The sequence below is a fragment of the Coffea arabica genome, chromosome 8c (assembly GCF_036785885.1).
Source record: "Coffea arabica cultivar ET-39 chromosome 8c, Coffea Arabica ET-39 HiFi, whole genome shotgun sequence".
NCBI classification, from domain to species: Eukaryota; Viridiplantae; Streptophyta; class Magnoliopsida; order Gentianales; family Rubiaceae; genus Coffea; species Coffea arabica.
In genome coordinates this window covers 42,771,105-42,785,684 of record NC_092325.1, presented here as the reverse complement: position 1 = coordinate 42,785,684, position 14,580 = coordinate 42,771,105, and the positions used below count along the sequence as shown (strand labels likewise).

Here is a 14,580-nt window from a genome sequence, read left to right as displayed (position 1 = left end):
TCCTTTTATAGCGGAGGCTCCGACCACCCTGCCTCCCTTGTCTTTCTGCAAATGCCAGAAAAGAATTTTTTTTTTTGTTTTTGATAAAACATCATAATTTCATTAAAATTTACATTAATAGCAAAAGTTGCATCATTAAACATACATATATAGATATTAAAGAATGAATATGAAGAATGGATATTACAAATTTGAAAAACAGATAAAACTTACACCGTAAAACTTCAAAAATATTATTAGTATATTTTAAAGAATGAGATAAAATATTTTGTATACTTTTTTTTTTTTTACTGTCTTGAGGGGTATCCCGAAATCACCCGAACTAATCCTCTCAGGTAGGCCTGTCAACGGGTCGGGTATAGACCCGGATCCGTGAAATTATTGCGGGTATGGGTAGGAATTTAATTCCGTTTTCCGGATCCGGATCAGGATCCGTTTTGTCAAACAAAAAAACGGGTCGGATACGGAATATAGTATTCCGACCCGTATTAGACCCGGATCCGGATATAAATGAATTAATAATTTAAAAAATATATATTTATCAATACAATTTGATTAGGGTGATGTATTTGAGTAAAGTCAATTTGATTTCTTTTCTTATTTGATTTTTTCTTTGCATTAGTTAGAAATTTGTTTACAAATATATTTTTTTCTCATTTTTATTAGAAATTATAAATTTTGCTAAATTTGTTCGGGTAGACCCGACCCGGATCCGGGACCCGCAGGATCCGGATCCGGAACATAGAATAAAAGACCCGTCGGGTAAACAGGTCGGATCCGATTCCGGTATAGTAATTCGAGTTCGGGCCCGGCATAATAAATTCCGACTCGAACCCGACCCGTTGACAGCCCTACTCTCAGGTTGGGTAGAGCTCGCCCTAAAGATGTCCAGCAATGATAACAAGTAGATATCGAATCTGCATCTTGCTATAAAGACAGACGACCGGAACCAATCGAGCTGGCCACTTGGGGCACATGACTTATACTTTTCAATCTATCAAATATCTGTAATTTTGTTACATTGAACTGAGATTGGTGGCAGATTGACATCCTTAGATCGCCATCACTCTTTCGATAGACTCTAATGCAACCGCCCTCAATTTCATTTTCATTTTCATTTTCATTTCGATGGGCAAGTGGGGACAGGAAGAGCTTAGCATATGCGAGTGGAATTCAACCTGTAGCTTAAAATCAAAATGGTAAGACATAATAGAACATTTTTGGGGCCTTAGGAAAATCGCTTTCGTGCGGTAAAGTTCTTCGAAAAGTCGATTGCGGCCGAGAAAACATAATCGGGAATCACCCGCCCGTGTCCTGCAAGTTACAACTTACAAGCACCAGTACGTGAACATGGGAAAAGGATGATTTTGTTTTTAGGGATAATTTCAGAAACAATCCTTTTAAGGTTTCATGAAATATCACTTAACTTTTTTAAAATTTCACTTAGCGCCCCTCAAATTGACATTTTGGTAACATTGTTAACCCTTACAACGAAAAGTAATATTAAAAAATTCATGTTTGAGGAGAGAGACTATATTACAAAGGTTAAGATGAAATTTTTATCATACAAAGAATTCACTCAAAATCAACTGACTTTTTTATGGGTGTGAAATATGAAATTTTTATTATAAAAAGAAAAGTTAGAATTTGAAAAATTGCAGTGTCTGGAGTTTCAATTACTTCATTTTTCTCGCGCTCTACATGAATAGGAACAAATAAATAGATAAATATAGTTGTGAAACGTAAAAAGGAAAAAAAAGAATCTGCAGCTATTTTGCTCCAAATACGTTGAATATTTCATTGATTAAATCCTATATTTTGAAAGGTGCTAAGTGAGATTTTGAAAATCTCATGGGAGCTAGGTGATATTTCATGAACCTTCAAGGGAGGTTTCCGAAATTATCCCTTGTTTTTACAATTTTTTGCAGCAAAGAAGATAGTTGTCTAGATGCAGGGAACAAGTGAAATTTTCTTCTTACTCAGGATTTTAAGGTCTGCATTTTAGACGTACACTTCTATAAATATTTAACATTCAAAGCGAGATACTAAGTAACAATTGAGAGAACTCTACATACGTCCGCAGCTTTCAAACTTATAGCGTCTAAGATGACCATCATAATTTGCGAGAGTTGACCATAAGATCGAATTAAGCGTGCCATCAGTATTCAATACAGCTGCCTGTCTCCTGCTATTTTCTTCAAACGCTCTCTGTCTTCGTCTTCATTCTCCTACTACCTGGATGCATTGCTGGGCCATAGACCAACCATCATAATAATTCAATCTAATATATAGATCAGACAAATAAGCTACAAATAGTCTGTTTTCTTAAATCTTTTGCTCCACTTTTCTCACCATTATTGCTTCCGGCCAACCGGAAGCCAGTGTCAATGCACTAAATAGAAATGGTAATCCAATTCCGTATTTATCTCCCGCCAGTAGTTTAACAGACTTGAATTATTGGCCAGAAATTAGGCATCAGATGAGTGGGTTCTGTCATCCTTGTACATGTGTGACACTCACGGGTCGTGGCATTATTGCTCCTTTTGCGAAGACGTGTCTGATCAAACAACACGAGAAGTACGAGGGCCGGCAGCAGATTATCTCTAAAAAATCCCACACCTCGTATATTTTCTCTGTTTTTTTTGTGGGTCAAAACCTCGTATATTTTTCTTTTTTTTCTTTCTGACATTTTCTTACAAACCTCGTATATTTTTCTTGCAAACTTGCTTTTGAGTGTTAATGAATGTGCCTACCTGCCCTAGACAGGAGAAATTGTGAGGCCTATAGCTTCCAAGTGTCGCGTTCCTAGCTATGAGTGCGTCCCGAACTTTTTTGAAAATTTAAGCACAGAGACAGAATCAGCACGGTGAAGTATAAGGGATGTATCCCTTCAAATTTTAAACATATTATCATCTGCTCTCTAAATTTAGAGAACTTTAACAAAAAAAAATTTTTAAAACTTTTTCGGACAACTAACGCTTGGCTCGAAAGGGACTGAATAAAAAAACTCAATTTTATAACTCTGAAAAGAATAATGACACTCCAAAAACTGTTCTTCACACTCTTCTTAACTTTTTGCACCCATACATATGTCTAATATTCTAAAGGTACATATATCTATCTAGGATTAAAACCCAAATATATGGCCCCTTTTTTTTTGGTAATTAAAAGTCTGGATGGGTTTGATCCCGATTATCACCAGAGGTCATAGTATACGTCACTTACAAAATTTCTTAAAAATCATTCATCAATATAACTTTCACATCGACGGTGAAATTCAAACACAAATCACTTTACGAGTTGGCCGATTATACGGTCCCTATGAAACCGACCCCTTATGTAGCTTTTCAAACATGATGTATCTTTATTAGCTGGGTACTTCATTTCATCTCATTAGACAATACTCAACATATAGTCAACTAGTCTCAATAATTACCAATAATTTTCACTTGCTCTGTTTGGTTCCAGAAGACCACTAAGGGAAGTGAAAGTAATTCCACCAGAAATGATTCCTGCGTTTGGTTGGGGTGGGGAAGAATTCATCAAAATTGCTATGCATTTTCACTAAAATCCGTTTCCTCACAAAAGTCTGAGGAAACAAAAGGAAAGTAGTGATAACTAGGAATGTAATCGAGCCAAGTCGAGCTCGAGTATTGCTATACTCGAGTTCGACTCGACCCATATGTAACTAGGCTCGAACTCGGCTTGAACTTGATCGAGTCCAAAAAATCGTAACTCGAAGCTCGACTCGAGGAACTTTCTTTAAACTCGAGACTCGACTCAATAAGGCTCGACCTTTAGTCAAGCCTTATCAAATCGAATTTAATCAAGCTTTTTGACTCGACTCGACACATTTCTTTTTTCTAGACATTTTTTCTTTTTAGGTCTTTTTACAATTATGTTATTACTTTTTTGCTATTATGGAATTTTATTATAAAGAAGAGTATATTGTAAATTCAGTATAAATTATACTCAAAATGGTCATTTTATAATTATAATACATATATATTATTTAAATTATATATATTATTTAAATATACCCCGGCTCGACGAGTAGCTCGACAAGCTACAAGCCTTAAAACACTGGCTCGAAACTCGACTCGAAGAACAATCGAGTAGCTCGAGGTTCGGCTTGAACTCGGTCAAACCGAATTCAAGCCAAGCCATTGACCTCGCGAGTAGCTCGGCTCGCCTACATTCCTAGTGATAACTGGGTCAACACGCAGATCTATATCCGGTAAAATTTGTTACTCCCTCCATCCTATATATTTAGTCATGTTTAGGGACATGTGATTTTTATGCATAGTACACTCCACCAAAATTTTTTTTTCTTTTGCTTTACTTTTGCCCTTAATTATGTGCTGGTTAAAGTAAAAACTAGAAAGCAATCTCATCATATTTATCTTTATGCATCATTAAAGAAGAGTATAAGGGAATTTGAGAGTATAAAATAGTTAAAAATATCAAACATAACAAACATTTTGGTACAACCAAAAAAAAAAGTATGACACTTTCAATGGATTGAGAGAGTATTAGAATCTTTTTTTTTTTTTTGAAAAATAAAGCTTTGTCTGTTGAACAATCAAAAACTCCTCCACTGCTCAGCCATGACTTAAATCAGACCTACTCCCATGTTTTCCCTTTGTAAATGGCAACTCCATCCTCCCTTTCCTTGAATATGTATTTACATCCTCCATCAAGATCAAGATATACTTTTTCACCATGACTCCCCGTGATATACAAAGAGGAAAAGAAAATTGTTGAGTGAAATAGACCGCCTTTCTTTGGTGGCTGGAAAAGAAAAGGGCTGAATGAGATAGAAAGTCTTTTCCTGCCGCCACCATCGACTGAAATCAGTAGAATAGTGGCAGCGGTGTCAGGCTTCCTAGGGCTACAGTTTTGCTAAAAAATTGGAGACTTAGGTTTGTTTGGATAGGAGTTTATTTGGATGATTTATTTGAAATAATTATTATAGCATTTTTTGTTACGTGATTTATGTGAGATAAAAAGATAATTGGAAAGATAAAAAAGTGATTCGAATTTGTAAAACAAATTATTTTATCTGAAATCACCCCAATCCAAACAAACCCAGTTCGAAAATTTCCGAATTGGCTCGCAACTGTTGTATTAGCTATAGATTATCCTCCGGAAGACCTTTTTTTTTTATATATAATAAACAGGATTATTTGTTTAGCAATTTGTGCACTATTGGTAAAAGAAGACTCTTTTCTTTATTTATAGTTTTCCATTTCAATATTTTCACAAAATCTGTGATGCAAAACCAAAGAATTACATTGGGCGTGTTTGATAAAACCGAAACTTGAAAACTGAAATTTGAATCCATTAAATTAGTAAATTCTTAAGTACTAAGTTTGATACATTTGAGTGTATATCATATTAAGTGATAAGTGAATAAATTATCACTTATTTTTTGAAACAAATTTTGCAATGTCACTTAATGAATTTAGATGTTTTAGTGTTGGTTATCAAACGCGTTTGAATATGTTAAGAATTTGAATCCATTAAATTTAAGTGATGAATTAAATTATAAATGGGGCCTTTCTTTAGAACTCTTTGCCCTTTCCCTACTACTTTTCTTAGTCAACCTAACAAGAGAAAGTGTTGGGGTTTTCAAAAGGATTCACTCTCCATTTCCCTCAGTATTTTCCCGGAACCAAACAGGGCCTTAATCTTAAACAGGAGACGCGATGGAAGGTATATCCGAATTCGACGTTATGTGGGTTGGACCAAGCGTAACAAATTTGTATTACGTATTTGCCAGCAGGATGTAAACCAGTGCGAAAGGACAACTTAAAAATGGACCATTAACATAGTTTAGATGCAATTTCAAGCCACAAATGTTTATAATTTAATTCCGTTTCTGCAACGCTTACGGTGCAAACATGACAAAATCATAGCTAATCAAACAAGATAAACAACAAAAAGAACTCAAATGGCAGCCTAAAACTTTCTGACCTGTTTACTTAGTCGACAGATTAGCTGCAGAAGTGCCTCTTCTGCAGACTGTAAAGACGCGTAACACGAGTTTACGCAACAAATATTTCTTTTTCTTGAGCAAAAGTTTAACTAACAAGTTGCTATTATATAGCATGACGTACTGGGAAGCCAATAATTTGACCGTTTCTAGGTCACGAGTTCATACCTCTTACTAATTGCAGGACTAATTAATGCATATGAAAGGGAGAATGCATCCGATTCTTCATCGTAGCTAGCAATAGCATTGGACGTTAATCGATACGTGCAAGTTCTTTATTCGTGGGGAAGTCCATTGGCATCCGACAATGTCCGTCGTTTGTTTCTTTCGATCATTTTGCCTCGTCGTGTATACTTTTTCCTCCTGCCATATATTCATTCACACAAGTCAAGGCTTCCTTAATTTTTGTTAACAAGGTTTTATCTCAGCAAAATCTGATCTTGTGTCCTCATAAAAATCTTGAATAGAGAGGCGTGATGCTGCCTCCTTAGCCTATATACCACATTTGTGTTGGCGCTGGCATTTGCGATCAGCCAACTGCTATATTGCGACTCATGTCATCATTGCGACAATGAAGTATCTATCGGTGTAAGCAAAATATTCTGCGATATTCTTTCAGGAGCTCCAAAAGCCAGTCGGCGAGACATCATGAATTGACAAATCACCGAATATACAGTAGTATCTTAAATAAGGTTTTTATAGTACGATTCAAGGGTCAAAGACTATTGTTCAAGTTTTGACAATATAAAACCGTTATAATAGAAGAGAGAGGGGGAACCGTCCATGCAGTATCAATTAACTAATTAAGTTCCGAAAAATGTAGGGTTGGTTGATCATGGTTTTATTCCCTTATACGCAGGTAGCATGCACGCACGCACGCACGGCTTATTTGGGTGATAGTATTGTTATGGAAAGAACAACTTAATTAATTGAGCCACAACCCTTGTTTTTATCTGCTGAATTCTTTCCTCAATTATGCAGGAAGATAAGATCGATACATTTGCATGGAATGAACAAGTGAATTCTTGGCCCAACAAGATTAGGGGAAAAAAGAAAAAGGGAATTCTTGAAGATGGTTAGAATTAATTAAAGACTTTGCAAAGGGTCGTTTTGTTGGTTACTCAATCTACCGTTTAACGAGTCTGGGATGCTAGAAGATGTCAGCTTTGGCCACGTTGCGAAAACAAAGATCGAAAACGAAAGTCTTACATTGGACAGCTGGTGACATCACTGATACCTCGACTCCACGTCCACATTCTTATCATGTTCCATGCTTATTTGTTTTCGTTGTTCACCTGTATCTGTTTTGCGGACTGCTAATTTTTGTCCAATTTTAATGAATATTTCTCTACAATGTCAGTAATGACCAGCAAACAAAAAAAAGGGGGTTCACGCTTTTGGGTTACTTATTCCATGATTTTAAGTTTAGTTTTGGCCTTTCATCCAGAACCAATGGCAAGCAATTGTTTTGACTTACTAGAGGGGGTTCACGCTAATGCCGTACAAATAAAAAAAAACAGCTCTATATGCAACTCTCAGGGTTCTTTATTGCTATTAGTTGCTATCACTTATCAGGTGGCGTTCTGGATTCGTAATAACTTTTCTTTTGGTTATCAACATGGTGGGGGTGGGGATATTTTTAGGTTTTGGGGGGGGGGGGGGTGGGGCAGTTGATGACATACGAGTAGTAGTAAATAGTAAATGTTGGTCGAGAAATGGGGAATATTTTCAATGGTCGAAAGAAGTTGGGAAGAAGAAAAGGAAAGGCATCTCAATTTTCAACTGCAGGAAAACTAAAATACTCTAAAACAAGTCCTCTACAAACCCGCGTTTGGTGGCCAAAAAGAAGAAAAGGAAGGCATCTCAATTTTCAACTGCAGGAAAGCTAAAGGTTTGTTTGGATAGAGAATTATTAGCCAAAATTTATTTGCTTACATCATCATTACAATTTCTAACGCACCTTTTTATCTTCCCAATTACCTTTTTATCTCACATACATCACATCACAAAAAGTGCTACAGTAAAAATATCTCAAATAATTTACAATCCAAACAGAGCCTAAAAAACTCTAAAATAATTCCTCTACAATTACAAACCCGCGTTTGATGGCCAAAACGGGATTTCAACTCAACTGGCCTTTTCTAGAGTATGCCAACTAGCCTAAAGTTTGCCAAAAAGAAGAAAAAAGCCAGTTAATAAAAGAGAAGACGCAGGGACAAATAAGGTCATGGATTCATGTGAGCATTTAATTTCTTTTCTTAGAGTGATAAGCGAGCGACTTGTGACTCCTATTTAGTTTCCAACCACGAATTTTTTTGCCTTTTTCTTTTTTTCTTTTAGGTAATAAACGAGGAACAGCTAAAACTAGAATGTGCCAACCACGAATTCACTTTTACAATCCCCACAAAAAAAAAAAAAAAAAAAACCCCCCCTTGCTACTTGAGTGTCAAAACCAAAAATAAAAAAATCATTTATGTTTTACAAAAAATTTTGAAGAATGCAGTAGTGCATCTGTCGATACAAGTCCAATTGAGCTCCCCTTCCCTCATAGTATAAGAGTAGAGCAGATTGTTAATGTTAGACACAAATATATATAAAAAATTAGGTTTTAAAAATTATATTACTCTACTTAATTAGTCATCTAGCAAACAATTTTTGTTGGGATTCAGAAGCTTTGTTTTTGATAGAACTCTACTTATTCTAAGTTTTTGGCGATTCACCATATAACATCTGCATAACCATTACAATTAGGATTCTTGTACGTCAATTATACTGCTGTCACAAATTGCAATTATGCTTCCTAATCCAATTGGGCTTTGGGTTCACATATATCATTATTCGTGCACGGTTCTTTTATCTGCTTTGGATTCATTGACCTCAAAATTTTTTGATGGAGAAAATTTTTGAATAGGAAGCAATTTTTCAAAACGATTCTCTAACCTATGTCCAATTATTATTGATAAGAGCACAAAGTAGTACTAGTTTTTTTACTGGGCGGACCAGGCGTTGGAAAAGGTACGCAATGCTCCAAAATTGTCAATCTCAGCGTCGGTGAGCTACTTGAAACTTGAAAGGGAAGTTCAATGTGCAACTGAAAACGGAGCCATGATTATACCTATGCTTTGAAGACGGAAGGAAGCTCATTTCAGATGAGTTGGTAGTTAAGCTCATACAGCAGGCGATGGAGGAGGAAAGCCGCAACAAAACATGCAAGTTTCTTATCGACGGGTTTCCTTCAAGTGAAGAAAACCGGATTGCATTTGAGAATATTATGAAGACTGAACCCGAATTTGTTTTGTACTTTGATTGCTCAGAAGAGGTTATGGTGAAGCGACTTCTAAACAGAAATAGTATTGCCTTGGAGTACTCACTCTCCTTGTGTCCGCAAATTTCAAGAAAAATCACTGAAAATTTTAAAACCTTTAACATATCGGTCGCAATAATGAAATCTGCCACAGCTATCAAGATTTTAGCACCATTAGAACCCCCCAAAATGCGTACGTGTGATAATAGCAATTCTTGAGGAAACTGAATTCTCAAAGCTTATAAAGTTCTGGTAGGTGATATGTCAGAAAATTGGCCTTATTTCTTTTAAGTGAATTTCTTAATTTGTGTGTAAGTGACTAGTTTTTTAATTGTTTAGTTATTGAAGTAATTGTCAAGTTTTTTTCTATTTATATGAGTTTAGAAATTAGAAATTATTTCCTATTATTACTTGAGTGCTGGCCAAGTAACCTATCTCATAAATAGGTAGGAGTTGGCATACTATAAAGTGGTTTGTAAGGGTGATATGTAACCTTATACATGAAATAAGAGAGGATTCTTGGAAAATAAGAGACAGTATACAAGAGTTAGGTTTGAGTTCAAGTTGCATTCTTGTATAGAATTTTTTTTCTCATAATAAAAACTGAATTTTCTTTCCGTAGACGTAAACTCAATGATGGAGGCGAATCACGTTAAATTTTATATGTCATTTATCTTTCATACTTGCAGTGTTCTTGTTATTAAATTATTGCATATTTGACATTTCAAAAATCATGTATTGTGCGCTTGGATACCAACATGATATTGGTGCTACCTAGAAGTAATATCAGCAAATTAGTGTTGCCGTCCTCGCCAGTGAATGATGATTGCAAATAAGATCTTTTTGACGTTTGAAATGAATGATAATTTCTTAAAAAGGAAAAACAAGTAGGGAAACAAAGATGGAAAAAAAATGGAGAAAGGAGGGAAAGATAATAAAACAAAGGGTAAAAAATAATAAAGCCCCCTGTGGTAAGCCTAATACACAGAAAAGTCCCCTATGGTTTCAAAATATACAATACAATAGCTCATGCTTTGACTAAATTGTAAAGGTGACGGAATGCGTTAAACTTAACGGAAATGACTTATTGGAACCTAAAAAAAAAATTTTATACCTAATTTTTATCAAATATACCTATTCTATCCCTTAACCCTCAATTCTCTCTATTTAGAGAATAAAACAAATGATTTTTTTGAGCTGTCTTTTGCTTAATTATATCAGGGCATTTTGATCATTTCGTTCATTTCCGTTAAGTTTAACGGATTCCGTTATCTTTACAATTTAGTTCAAAACATGAGGGATCGTGCTGTATATTTTGAAATAATGCGAAACTTTTCTGTGTATTAAATTTACCATGCAAGACTTTTTTGTTTTTTACCCTAAAACAAAAAGAAAGAACCTAGTGAGCCAAATGGTCCAACTGGTGTTAACGACCAGTTTGGATGCAAGAAGCAAACAAAACATTTTTTTTCTTTTTTTTTTTTTTTTTTTTAGAAAGAGGTACAATTCGGGCCTTTAGTTTCTTCTGCTCAAAAAATGAACGAAGGATGCTTATGTATTTCGAAACAACTTTCATGTCCAATATCTAAGACTTAGGCCCAACTGAAAAATCCTAGAAAAGCAAGTGGGCCATGTCTTGTCTATACGGAATACGGATCTACACTAAGACTCATCCAATAAATATTTTTTCTCTCTCCTTGGGACTTGGGTTTGTGGCAAACATGCAATAATGGGTGCGATTGTTAGGTGTATTTTAGCCTATTTTCGATCAATAGCTTCTCGGTGTTATTTTATCAGTGATAATTCAGTGTCACCTTTAAAATTATATCAAGTATTCAATTAATTTAAATTACCATGTGATATCTAATTTAAATTTAGATTAACTAGACATTTGGCATCCAATAAATGAGTGGCATCGAGTTGCGACCGGTTAAGTGGCATCGAAAATCTGATTTGATTTCTGATAGACAAAGTCTTATTTAGACCCGTTTGTAATCCAATACAATACTTAAATTTAATGGAATCAGATCTTAACATATTCAGACTATTTGATAACCCAAATTTGAACATCTAAATTAATTAAGTGATACTGAATTTTTTAGACAAAACTTACTTCCAAAATTAAGTGATAAACTATTTACTTATCACAGAATGTGATATGTATACAAATGTATTAGATTTAATACTTAATAATTCAATAATTTAATGGATTTAGATTTCAGATTTCAGTTTTTAAACTTCAATTTAATCAAACGCACCCTTAGTTACGGTATCTTATTAAAACACTTCAATTTTTTATAAAAACATACTTCAAAAAGACACGTTCCTCCCCCTCTTGCACAACCATTCTCCCTTACTATTTCACATCCTCCCATCACCGCCGTCCCCACCTTTTCCACCACTCTTCTTCTTACTTCCACCATACCCTCTTCTCCTTCTTCTTTCCCTTTTCCTCGCCACCATTCTTCTCTTTCTTTTCCTCTTTCTCTCTTCTTGTCCTCGCTATTCTCTCTTCCCTTACCTATTACTTGCCTCCTACTTCTTATCCGATTTAGGCAAGACTAGACCTAGTCATCTTTCTCTTTTCCTCTTCCACTCTCTCTTTCTTTACCCCCATGAATTTAGATATATACACATTACACCCTTCATTGATTAGTCAAACGTTAATATGAATTTTTAATCTAAATTTTGACAAAATAACGTTAATATCCATGCATAATGATTGTGGAATAATGCTATCCTTTTAGTCGAAATACGAAACATCTTATTAGAAAAAATATGGAGTCACATGATGTATATATATATATATATATATATATATATAAAAGATGGTAAAACACTAAAGAATTGAAAATTTTGTTTTGGAGTAAAAAAGAATTTAAAATTTTCAAAACTTTTTACTCTAGTTTTTCATTGCTTCTCTTTTTTTTTTTTCTCTAAATTATAAATGGATTGGCATCGTAATTTTTGATTTCCTTTTAATTTTCACAACATTCTTACGAGTCAATAAGATCCACAATCAAACCCTCCTTTATATATATATATATATATATATATATATATATATATATATATATATATATATATATTTGGAGTCTACACTATTTAAAAAATTAATTATCAAATAATTTTCATTCTAAATGCACTAATTCATTTTATTTAATCTAAAATAAACATTGCTATCAATATTGACATAAACATACTGATCTATATAGACTACTTTTTTGTAGATTTTCTAATTCTTTTTATTACGGAAAGAGCACATACATTGTGTTATTGTGTTTAAATGGATTTAGCACCCAATGAAAAAATGGATATTTATTATGTTACAATTGTTAAATGTGTTTATGAATGAGTTGGGGATGTTGTAGTTGTGTAAAATATAACTTTATTTTAATCCCATCAATAAGTTAACCACAAGGGATAAAGTGTACATATTTGGAGTTTGTCACTGGAGGAGAGGGTGTTGGGGGTCAGGGGACAAAGTGTTATTAAGGGCCAAGTTTAGAGGAGAAAAGTGTAATTAACCCTTATGTTTGTGTCTATGAGAAATTTATCTTTGCAACATCTATTGGCATTGCACTACTGCTGCTGTCTGATTCTTCCCCTCTCACAAACTGATTCCATGCATTGATAAAAAACAAGCTTAAAAGCATAATTCATAGTACTAAATTAGTTCTGATGATACAAAAACCCTTTTCTTTTTCCTCCGCCTTCCTACGTACGTGATTCTTTTTCCTCCGCCTTCCTACGTACGTGAAAAGAATAATCTACTGATGCTTCATATTTTCGTTATTTTCAGGCCTGGTCCAAGGAATTCGCATGCTATCGCATTCGAGTACTCGCTTTCCTTGCGTCGAAGATCGCCCGTTCGGAAAATGCACTAGTCAGGTAGAAAACTCTTGGCCTCTTATGTCCTTTCATTAGGCAGGGCAGAATCTGCATAATGGTCCTAGGAACCCAACTTGGCCTAGATGATTCACGTGCCTTCAGTTTTTTTGTTTTGTTTTAAATAAGTACGCATGCAAAGATTTTTTTTTTCCTATTTTATTTTGCATGCAAAGATGTTTTGCTTCGACCTTACCAACTACATCTTAGAATTTTCATCATTTATAAAATAATATACTATATTATTTACGTATATATTTTTAAAGAGTAGCCCATAATTCGCTTAAAAAAGAAAAGGAAAAAAAATTCAAAAGTAGTGAAGGACCAAAGTGCTAAGCACTAGAAAGTCAAGGAATCGACTAAGCAAAGTCGAAATGAAGAAAAATGAAATATAAACGTTACTTAACACCTCTAGCAATGAAGCGTTCAAGCTCCAAAAACATAGAAAATAAATATAACACAATGAGAACTTGAGAATTACGATCAGAAGTATGACAATCTCAATGTAAGAGTTATTGAGCACTTGGGAAACCGGAAATCAAGTAATTAAGTTAAACAGCGGAAAAATTCAAAAGTTATGCAGCTAAGCGGAGCCTAAGCACAGATGAAGTCTGAGGGGAGTTTTTTCCCGCAAGTGTTGACGAGCAAGCCGAGTGAAATAGGGATGTTAAGGTTGATTCCAAGAATGTTGGCTCTCAGAGCGGTGCAAAGGCAAATTGCAGCTTCAAGGTCAAGAAGGCCGCCAAGTATGGAGCAGCATGGAGTATCTGGAGGGTTTCCAATAACAGTTCCAATGCTCAGCAACTTGGCACATACCCCTAACTTCAGGGCATCCCTTGGGCAACTTCCCTTAGTTGGGGTAGGGGTTGGGTTTGGAATTGGCTTTGGCATTGGTGGAGATGGTGTGTTGCATGCACTTACGAGGACAAAGAAGAAAATGTTAATAGATAGGAAAATGACAGTTGATTTGGATCTTTTCGAACCCATCTTTTTGCTCACAAAACTTTGATAATAGGAACTAGATACGGTGACTAAATTGCGAAGCTAAGCTTATCCAGGTGTTTGATGTGATGGTTAAGATTGGCTAATAAGCCTGGTATTTATACAGCAAGTTTCCAAGTCATCTCAGACATGTGAATCAAGGCTGGCTGCCCAGTAATGCTTTTTCGTTAATTGCGAGAGAATCTGCTAAATGTATGCAATTTTTATTTTTTGTGTTAGGTACATCCTTTTTTTTTTGTATCACAAAACAAGACTGACCATAAACTTTTCCCCAAAAAAAAAAGAACAACTAAGCACATATGCACAAGGCAATCCCGTGACTAACATTCTCATAGAAGTCTGTGCCATTCTTTTGCTTATTTAGAATGGATGGATTATTCATTTTCTTTTG

General features: G+C 34.9%; 1 protein-coding gene across 1 annotated transcript; it reads right to left on the bottom strand.

Moving 5' to 3' along the window:
• Positions 1 to 13,619: 13,619 nt before the first annotated feature.
• LOC113702868 (pEARLI1-like lipid transfer protein 1) lies at positions 13,620 to 14,241 on the bottom strand. Its single transcript, XM_027224025.2, has one exon. The coding sequence runs from the start codon at positions 14,172 to 14,174 to the stop codon at positions 13,782 to 13,784; it is 393 nt and encodes a 130-aa protein (XP_027079826.2). The 5' UTR covers positions 14,175 to 14,241; the 3' UTR covers positions 13,620 to 13,781.
• Between the last annotated feature and the right edge of the window lie 339 nt (positions 14,242 to 14,580).

Coding starts and splice junctions, on each gene's coding strand:
- LOC113702868 (XM_027224025.2), bottom strand. CDS start 14,174: ATGGGTTCGAAAAGATCCAAATCAACTGTCATTTTCCTATCTATTAAC.